Here is a 10,047-nt window from a genome sequence, read left to right as displayed (position 1 = left end):
GAGATGTTACATTTCTATTTCCGCGCCCGGAGCCGGCCCCGGCACGGGCTCACGAGGCTGCGGCCCCGCTCCGCATAGCGCCGTGCAGCGCAGACCCCGCCGGAGCTGTCCTCCCCACACACACTCCGCGGGCACCCGGAAGGGGCTTCTAAGGTCGCGTGTCCCGTGGGAAATGACACCCGCGTGTCAGAGGGGGGGTGAAACAGCCCTCCCCAGAGCATGCCGTGCAATGCCTTTTGGGGGAATTGCGGCGGGGCCGGGGGTCCCCACGCCTCCTTCCGCCAGCCACGGCGCTGGGGATCCCCCCGGCCGGCGGAGGTGCGGTCCCGTTAATGGTCCGGTGAGACGGAGGTAGCTCTGCCTGGGAGCCAGGGGTCGGTTTCGTGATCCCCCAGGTCTCAGCTAAGAGGAGCTGGGGGACCCCTGCCCGGAGCCCGGCGGCGGGGCGGCGGGGGAACGGTGCTATCCTCACCCTGGCCGAGCCCGGGCTCAGGGCTGGCTGCGAGGCATGAACGTCGTCTTCATTTAAAACTGGGGCATAAGCTCCCCAGCCTCAGCATTTAAAGTGCCTTTTGTCTCTTCATTTCACTTAAGCAAGGTTTTTGTTGCCGGTTGCCAAGTTCTATTAATGCAGAATTTAATCGGGAAGCGCCTTTCCCCAGTCCCAGCAAGACGGGAACAGCAGATTCTGAGGCCTGAGACGGTATAAAACAGATCCCTCGGTGATTATTGCTAATACCCTACAATTTAACGTCGTCTTTAGTAGAAACCACTTCTGTGGCAGCAACTTTTTGCGCTCAAAGAAAAATACTCGTCCTTTATGTTTTTTTCTCTCGAGCACGCAGCAATCACGCCCGACGCTGGAATACGAAACCGAAAAGGTTTTCTCTAAAGAGAAGGGCCTTAATTACTGGATTCCGTGTACAACTAATCCAAAGGCACACTTAAAAGGAAATTTAATAGCGGCAGTTTCTATTTCACCCCGAGTAGCATGTGTCCTCTGCCTGGATGCTCCCAGCCCCTCTCCCAGAGCAGAGCCCGCCGGCTTCCTTCTCCATTTTGTCCGCGATCTGTTGGCTTTTCTCAATATCCCCTTCTCCCTGCAGCGGGAATAAATGGAAAGCCTTCCTCGGGATTAAACCCTTAGATTTTCCCCTTTGCTAACCAGTAAAGAGGGAGAGAGGGAAGAGAGGAAATGAAATTGTTATGGAGATTATAGTGGATGTGCCCGGCTCTTTGGCCGGTCCGTGGGTTTTGTCGCTGAACGGTTAAGTGCAAACTTGTATTTCCCTTCACAAGAATGGACAATTTTTCTCGCTTGTTTGCAGTTTCCCAAAGTTCTACACACAAATCAGTGAACCTTAAGAGACCCTTTCACTCTTTTATTGTGAATATTTGTCAGTGCTCGGGGGCAGTGATTGCAGTGACAGGTGAATCCAGGGGCCCAGCAATGGCATCCCCACTTCATAGGTTTGGGAATGTAAAAGACTACCGGCCCTTTCCCGCAGGATGTGGCAGTCAACAGGTTCACAGTTTCTGGGTTGTAATTCCTCTCCCCTGCAGCCGAGCGGGAGCAGAGCAAACTCCAGCCCCGACCGCTGCCTGGCCAAACCTCAGCCCCGACTACTGCTGATAGCCTTGTGCTGCCCGGATACCCCGAGGACGAGGAGGAGGAGAAAGAAGAGGACAGACGTGGCCCGGAGGGTGCAGGGGAACCCCGGCCCCGCAGCCATGCATGCCGCCTGGCTGCCTTTGCCCGTATCCCCAGAGCCCAGGCGGGCTCCCGCGGGGGCGCGGAACGGCTTCGCCCGTCCTCTGCCCCCCTTTAATTTTCATTCCGACTTTTAATTATTATTTAAAACCGAGAAGGGCAGTGTCGGGGGGGCGGGGGCGATGTGCGGGGAAAGACGGGAAGAGAATGGCTGGGGCAAACGGCAGCCCGGTGCCATTTCACCTCCCCCCCTCTTATTTTCCCAAGTGTCGGCACCGGGGCGCGCTCCCGTCGCCGCCCCCCCCCCCCCCCCCCCGACCCCAGCGACGAAAGCAAAACCCAGCTCTTCTGCCCGGTACCGGGGTCCTGGCTACGGGAGTCGCCCGGCGCCCCCCGCGCGGCGCCCCGGTGAGCTGCCACTCGGTGGGGCCGCTGCCGGGGGCTGCCCTCGTCCCGCGCACCGGAGCTGGGCTTGATATTTAATCCGGCTCTCTTCGGACAAAGACCCATCTTTTTAGCAAGGAGAAACGCCATTGAGATGCGAGTAACCTTTAGGGTTATAGCCCAAACCGGGACCCCGGGGCATGAAAGATGCTGGCCGGGCCCTCTTCTAACCTGAACAAAAAGGATCTGAAAAAAAAAAAAAAAAAAGAAAAGAAAAACGCATTTTTTTTCCCCTCCCAACAAAGAATTCCCAATCATTTCATCTTGGGGGTGGATTTTTATTCCCGTGTCCACTCAGGATATTGAAATCGATCGCTGCAATATTTAATATATTACTGTCTTAGAGCCCTCTCTCTGTAAGGCTGGGGTTATTTCTTGTCTGACTACGTCCCCTCCTCTAATAGCTCGTTCTGTACATTTGTCTGCAGTGTAAAATAATTATAGTCTTCATTAAACACACAGTCATTAAAGGCTGCGGTCAGTTTCCTAATTATGTTAAAAAACAAACGCCAGCTAAATAGAAGTATCTTAATAGAATAAACTCACAATAAATTCACAGGCACTTGATCAACAACTTCCACAAATACCTGAGGGTCTAACGACAACATTGGGACTAACTATTTTTAATTATGTGAGGTTTATATAATGTACCCTTCATTTTTTGTTTAACTTTCCTATAGTGACCTGTCCCATAACCTTGTAATCCACTGTGGGATATTTCTTTCTGGCCTCTTCCCTTTTGTTATGCCCCCACAGGTTTCCAGCTTAGATGCCTTTTCCTTTTTTTTTTTTCTTCCTTAGTAAATGCGTCTTTAAAAATTATTTGACCTGTTTGACTTAGAGACGTGCGCGGCCATCTGTGGATCGGGTTAGGCTTCGAGCTCCTACGTGATTTCATGATCTTCCCAAAGCAACACCTGAAAATTGAAAATAATAGTTCTTCCATGTTGGGGGAAAATGCTGCATTAGCTGCGTTTGCAAAAGTCGATGACTCCTACATATTGGTGTGTGCCTGTAAATATACATAAATTCGCGGGTTTATTACCTCTTTGGGAGCATATCCTCGATACTAGAAAATGTCCCGGCACAACCGAGGTCTTGCCACCCTGTCTTGCTAAGGCTGGATGTCGCTGGACATCCTTTGGGAAAACCAAGGAGCAAGCTAAAGGACCTGCAGCACCTTGGCAGAAAGTGTGAGCCGGGGAGCGGTGGCTTTGCTTTTCCTGCTTCCCTGGGAGCGAGGGAGGCTCCTGGCAAACGCTGTCTTCCCAGTCGGAGACCGGGGGAAACGGGCTCCAGGCTTTTATCATAGAGCAGCTCTTCCCCGGGCAGAAGCCGGTTGTTTTCTCAGGCGTGAGCTTTGTAGGTACTGCTGAGCAGAAGCTTTGCAGAACTAAGGTAAAACCAGAGTAAGGGCACTGCTGACTCTTCACAGCCCTGAGCAGAGAGAGGGTCAGACCTGCCGAGCTCGGCGGTGCCTCTAAGCACCTCTGCGGGCAGAGACAGCTCTTCTTCAGTGTGAGCCCCTTTTTCCTTCAGTACCCAAGCATGGGGACCTTAGGCTGGTAGAGATGCAGAAATGTTAATCTCTATCATGTCTATGCAAAGCTATTAACGCTATCGACTTAACTTTCTCAGCGAAGACAAATGTACCATATGTCGATGTGTAAACACTTTAGAGTAAAATTAAAACCAGCTCTGTGCAATTGTCACTGTGCTTGATTCTAATACAAACTATCTGATGTTCATGTAGTTCGTCTTTCTAAAGGATCAGACCATCGACTTTGCTAAACCAGAGACTAGCAGTGGATGTTGCGCGGGAGGCAAATTGGGTTTGTAGGTTTGGTGAGGTCAAAGCCGCGGCAAAACCGACCTCGCAGTGTGCGGGGCTGGGAGTTGGTGAACTCTCCGTTACCCTCCAGAGCTTTTCCCTAAAGCCGATGTCATCAGTCTCCGGCGCAAAACGGTAGGAAGAACGGCAGCACGGCACGAGGGGAGCTGGGCTCCGTGCTCCGGCCCGCAGCCTTCGCTGGGACCCTCGGCGCAGCCGTTTACCGAGGGGATGGGTGTGGGAAGAGGAAAGGAGAGAGGCAGAAAGGTCTCGGGGAAGGCAGCAACCACTTTTAAGTCCGCTGATGAGGAATTACTGCCGGGTATCCTCCTTTTCCCCCCACGAGCAATGCAAACACGTATAAAGCTTACCAGCTTTCAGGTGTGTTTTAAAAAGCTGACCCCCCTCCAAGCCTCTTTAAGAAGCTCGGTTCTCCGGGGCGGAACAAACACCACCAAGTGCTCTGCGTGGAAGACAGGAGATAGCAGCGATTATCTGGAGAGCCTTTCTATTTATCGGCCTCTACGCAGCGAGATAGGGAAATACAAATGTTCCCGGACTTGATGAATGGCAGGGCTTGTGTGGAATTACTGCATTTTACAGGCCCCTTTACGGGAGAAGGATACCGAAATCATAATGGAATTAATGAGATTTTACTGGCAAAATTTGTAAACCCCAGGTAACCATTTATAAACTTCCCCTAAAATGTAAGAGAGCCTGCGAGATCACAGTCGGGGAGATCTGACATTATTTTATAGCGCGCATTAAACGCCATTCTCTCTTTTCTTCTCCCACATCATTTAGCATGAACATCTTTTTCCCTCCGGCGAACTTCGGCAGATTTTGACGGGGACGATTATGTCATAGCGGGAAACAACCTGAAAATCCTTCTCTTGGTTATAACATGCTACTTCAAACATCCGCAGCAGACACAGTAAAGTTTTTCAAATCTTCTAGAAAACTGTACACAGAATAGCACGTTATCACTATTTACCCTCGTGCAAACTATCACGTCCACCAAAGTGGAAATAGGAATTTCCAAATGCGAGCAACCCCTTTTTATTTTTAAATATATATATATAGTTATTATTATTACTATTACTTTTCCATGCAGTTTATTTGATAATATTTCTGGGTTTGCTATTGTCTCCGCAGTTTACCCCTGAATCCCAAGGAATACAAAAGCATCGCTGGTAAATACAAAACATATGTTCACACAGGTTATGTGGCAGCTTTAGCACTCGCCGCCCCATTCACATGCATCTCCACGAAGGCACAAAGCCCCTGGAAACCCCAGCCCAGGCGCTGCTCGGCCGCGAGGTGGTCCGGGAGAGCAGAGGTTTTGCTGCGGGAGCAACAACAAGCCCCGACAAACACCACGGAGGCCGGGGAAGGCGTCCCCGGGCTGAGCCGTGCTCCGGCCCTGCCGCAGGAGCCCCGCGCTTCGCCACCAGCACCGGCTTCTCGGCGGCGCTGCTTGTTTGCTAGTTTATTTTTTTTTCCCCGAGAAAGGGGAATGACAGGATGAAATATAAACCTAAGATGTGATGTACCCGAGTGGCCGCTGAAGGAGGGGGTTTAGCCAGGACCTGTTTCCCAGCTAAACTCTCTGCTGCTCTTTGGGGAAAACCAAATGCAGGCTGATGGAAACATCCTGTTTTGAGGGAAATGGACTGTACAGCCCTATCTCGCTGCTCCGACACTACTAATCAGCCTGGAAAAGCGCTACCAGCCCAAGTCCCGGGGAAGCGGCAACCGTGCATCTGACACGTTTGCAATTCAATCCTGAAAGGCGGGTAGGAAAATCGCTGCGCTCCGAGGTGCAGCGCCGGGGCTGCAGCGGCCTCTCCGCGCCCGTCCCCGCCTGGAGAGCCGCTGCGTTCCCCGCCTGCCGAAGGGGCGAGCCGCGGAGGGGAAGCCGACAGATGTGGGCTGTGCAGAAATCCGTGAAACAAGTGCTTTAAACCCTGGGGGATTTCTCCTAATAGCGAAATCAGAGAGGGAAAAATTTCAGGAAAGAGAATAGCCCAATATAAGTTTCTAGAGTGGAATTTACATTTCATCGCGATTTGTATTTTATAATATGCAGGCACGTGCGCTCGGAAGGCGTTTCGGTGAAACGGCGTTTACGTTCCAGCGGCGGGGGAGACCCCGCGTCCCCAGGTCCTCTGACCAACGGGAGCAGCAGCGTGCCCCCCCCCCCCCCCAGCGCCCACCTCGGGGGCCGGGATGTGGAGTTTGGCGAAGTTCACTGCAGCACCCCAAATCCCCGAAGCTCCCTCCGGGAAGGGGCTGGAGGTGCTGGCTCCTGTTTATTTGTCTAAGGGAGACGGAGGAGAGCGAGGCAGAGTGCCGTGCTGGAGCGCGGCGCTGCCGAGACGCCCCCCGCCCCCCTCGCCCGGCAAACGTGCTCCTCGGCAGGGCAGAGCACCCCGGGCCACCGAGGCCGTTAACAAAAGGGGGGAGCGGCCCCTGCACGTGTGCTGGGCCACGACAGGCCCGGCCCTGCGCCGGGAGAGTCGGCCGGGCCCGCTCCGCGCCAATGCTTCCCGGGCGGCCAGGCCGGGAGAACGGGATCACCGCCGTGCCGGGGACCCAGCGCTTCCTCGCTGCCTGGGGGGCGTCCATGTTAGCGCGGCCCGCCCCCTCCGCGCACCCGGCGCCACCGCCCAGAGGTCACCGTGCTGGTGCCGGGTTCTCGCTACGGGCCACATTAGCGGAGCGGCCATTTACTGCCCCTGGATTGCAGCAGAGACCGGGTTAGCCCATAAAGCCATTCACACTCAACAATGGGGATTTTCTCAACAATTAACAAGAAACAACATAATAAAGCCATTTACAAAGCCCTCGCTATTTACTATAAATTAGCCACTCTTTAAGAGACCAGTGCGTAATTTCACACGCTTTACAGCCCTGACTGCATTTTAGACGCAAGAGCAAACAGCCCTGTTGCACTTTCTGAGCTGACCTCGCTCACTGTCCCTTCCCCGGGCCGGCTCCGCGGGGGCAGCGGGCGCACGGCCTCCGCCGAGACCCCAAGGCCTTCACCACGGCCCCGAGGCCTCCCCCGTCGCCGGGCTCGGCCGGTGGCTCCTTGGGCTGCCTGCCCCCCGGAGCCTGGCGCTGCCAGCGCCGGCCTCTTGCCCGGCAGCTGCCCCGGGGGGGCCGCGGAAGTACCCCGGGCTTCCCCCACTGTGGGTTCTCTCCGGCCGCGATCCCCCACGCACGGAGAGATCAGGTCAGGAGCCTGCGGGCCCTGGGCCGCGCCACAGGAGAGCCTGGAAGATGGACGCCCCAGCTGAGGGGCAGGAGGTGGGAGACGGGTGGGAGCCGCGGCCCCTCCGAGAGGCCGCTTTGAAGTGCGGGAGCCCCCGGGGGTCCCGCAGGCTGCCACGCCATGCCCGCCGTGCCCCGGTGAGCCGCTGCGGGACCGGGAAAGCCGGGCCACGGTGCCAGGGGGCGGCTGTGTGGCGCTGGGCAAGATGGCGGCCCGAGGCGCGCTGTCCCCCGGGCCCGCCGTGCAGGGGCCGCCCCACCGCCGAGCAGGCCCGCCGTTCGAGGACCGCGCTCCTCCCGCGTCCCGGCTTCACTCCCTTCATGTTTTTTCGCCTCTCTTTCCTCATTTTTCTCCCCGCTGATGCACCGGCGGTGGCCGGTGAGGCAGCGAAGCGGCAGCCAGCGGAGACAGCGCGCAGCGCGGAGCAGGGCCGGCGGCGGGGCTCCTGCCGACCTCTCCCCTGTTTACAAACACAGCTGTTGCCGTATATTTGCAATGCTAAGGATAAAGCCACCAGCGGCGAGGAGCAAACGAGGGATGGTGCGGGAGAGGGGTCCTCGGCATCTGGAAAGGACAGGGCGCCTTGTTTTTGAAACTGTCAATTCTCTCAACCCCTATTGTGAGCGCTTCATGCAAAACATCTCGGGCCTTTTAAAGCGGGGGCTTGTGAGGCCGCCTCGGCGTGAAAGGGAGAGGGGGAGAGAGAGGGGCTTAGGGCACGGCAAATAATTATATCAGCGCAGTGAAGAAATGCAACGTGGATGGGCCTAAAGCCGGGTAGCCGTCTTTCCCCAAGGGCTCCAGGGCAGGCCGCGGCCCAGCACCCACCCCGCGGCGGCGGGAGCCCCGCGATTGCAGGGCTGAATACTGGGGGAATGGGGAGTGCCTGCACGCCTGACTTTGGCTAGCTAGATCCCAAAGCCTCCCTCCTTGTTTTGCTAGCGAGGGCTTTTCGCTTTCAGGAGCTCGCCTTCCTTTTGTACTTCCAAGCTGACCAAATAGATCTCAGGATGAGCCATTGCATACACTTTCCAGCAGTCCTCTTAACCATAAAAAAACACAATTAACGAGGTTACCCATGTTTCATGTTCTCTGACATGCTGCATATGTAGAATATTTTCCTGCAGATCACCGCCGTGTGTGGAAAATACCACTTTTTGTGGCCCTTTCTGCCTCAACCCCTCGCACGTGTGAATGGTGACAAACGCAGACATGATCACATTGCTCTCATTTCTGCAGAAACTTTAATTTATTGGCAACTAAATCTGTTAGAGGAAAAAGGATCAGAGACCACGTAAAAAAAAAAAGTCACCGTGTGAACTGATTGAACAGCAAACTTCATACAACAGTTACCACTATTTCGCATTATTACTAGTAGTGGTGTTTAAAATAAACAACCAGTAAAGATATTATCCCACTGTAGTCAAGTAAGTGTAGGTTATAGAACAATCACTTCTTAAAGTAAATTGTTGTAAACGGCAAGTTACATCTTTTAAGGCAGTATAGCTCGTGGCTGAAGGCATTACACGTGTTCTTTTTAATGCTCTAGAGAATTAGACATAGTCCAAAATTTTCTTTTGTCTTCCATCTGGCAGCAGATATCTTCCCAATAAACTTACTGGTGAACTCTGCGTATGGCAGATACCTATGGAGCGTAGTCTGTAAAATATGCGTGCTTCCCTCCATTGCTTTTTCCTCTGGAAAATTCTGTTCACTTTTGTGTACACCAGGAATTGGAAAATGGTGGTGATCCAGTACTAATACATTTTAAGGTTTACCTCGTGTAAACATTGCAACAAACTGGTAAGCTGGCTCACTTGAAAAACTTTTGGTTTTCCTCATTATTAGAACTTACCTTTATGGGGGAAAATGGGTCATTTTTATATAACTCAATGATATGACTTTATATAATGGAGGCTGAAATTGTAATGAACTCTCCTCACAGTAATAATTACAGCACCATCAGAAACATTTACCAAACTACCAGAATTATGGACATAATATTGGAAGGAACACCACACACACACACACACACACACACACACGCCTTTTTCTCTTCTGCCAGTGAGTTATTGTACCTGGCTAATTTCTCCAGTGGTAGTAAAAACACGAGTGTCCTTGTTAGTGGCTTGCACTAAACTGAGGTGTACACGTGTGAAGATTATTTGGCTCTTTAACTCTGTGCCTTCTACTGTTGCCTGCCCGTGCTGAGGAGAGCCCAGGGAGCTGCCTGGTGGGTGCTGGACCTGGGCCTGCAGGTCCCAGGCCGTAGCAGGGCCAGGCGCGCCATATTTCACATCCTCAATTCTGCAGAGCCTATTTGGTATAAATTTATGCTTATTCCTCCCCCTTCTCTCCCCCCACCCCCCCCACCCCCCCCGGATTACTTCGGGAACCTGAAAAGGCACCTCTGTAATTTACAGTTCCTGGCCAAATCAGCATATCTCTAATTGGAAGTAAACAGGGTCAGGGGACAGAGTTACTTTGAAAGCGATATGTTGTTTAATTGACAAGGAGAAATTTTAGGTTTCAAGTTTGCATATTGGACCTTTGTAGCTTTTGGGCTTGCCTTTTTTTTTTTTTTTTGCCTTTTTTTTTTTTTTTACCTTTTTTGTTTGTTTGGTTTTTTTTCCTTTCTTTCTGTTTTGATGAAGGGAAGACCTTTGTCGAGCAGACACGGCTTTCTAACTGAGCGGGGGCCTTTCCTGAGCAGTACGTCTTGTACATATTTACAGTTGTGGGGAAATAAGGCTGTAATCTGTGCAGCTCTAAACACACGAATGT

The 10,047-nt window shown here is 53.0% G+C and overlaps 1 protein-coding gene across 2 annotated transcripts; it reads left to right on the top strand.

The window, feature by feature from the left end:
- The first annotated feature begins 2,793 nt into the window (after positions 1-2,793).
- LOC134171397 (basic salivary proline-rich protein 3-like) lies at positions 2,794-7,077 on the top strand. Of its 2 annotated transcripts, none has more exons than XR_009967617.1 (2): positions 2,794-4,665; positions 4,791-5,028. XR_009967617.1 is itself a non-coding variant. In XM_062633527.1 (2 exons), the coding sequence occupies exon 2, from the start codon at positions 6,070-6,072 to the stop codon at positions 6,748-6,750; it is 681 nt and encodes a 226-aa protein (XP_062489511.1). In that variant the 5' UTR covers positions 2,794-4,665; positions 5,207-6,069; the 3' UTR covers positions 6,751-7,077. The 2 variants fall into 2 exon arrangements, 1 of the variants encoding a protein (XP_062489511.1); XM_062633527.1 differs by lacking the exon at positions 4,791-5,028 and adding an exon at positions 5,207-7,077.
- Positions 7,078-10,047: the final 2,970 nt, after the last annotated feature.

This window comes from Pezoporus occidentalis, unplaced genomic scaffold (genome assembly GCF_034315485.1).
Source record: "Pezoporus occidentalis ecotype Australia unplaced genomic scaffold, CSIRO_AGI_Poc_V1 ctg40, whole genome shotgun sequence".
NCBI lineage: Eukaryota > Metazoa > Chordata > Aves > Psittaciformes > Psittacidae > Pezoporus > Pezoporus occidentalis.
Note: the sequence above shows the minus strand (reverse complement) of the source record. Positions and strands in the feature narration are given on the sequence as shown.

Excerpts from the sequence above, each read along its gene's own strand:
- LOC134171397 (XM_062633527.1), top strand. The coding sequence starts at position 6,070 with ATGCAGGCACGTGCGCTCGGAAGGCGTTTCGGTGAAACGGCGTTTACG.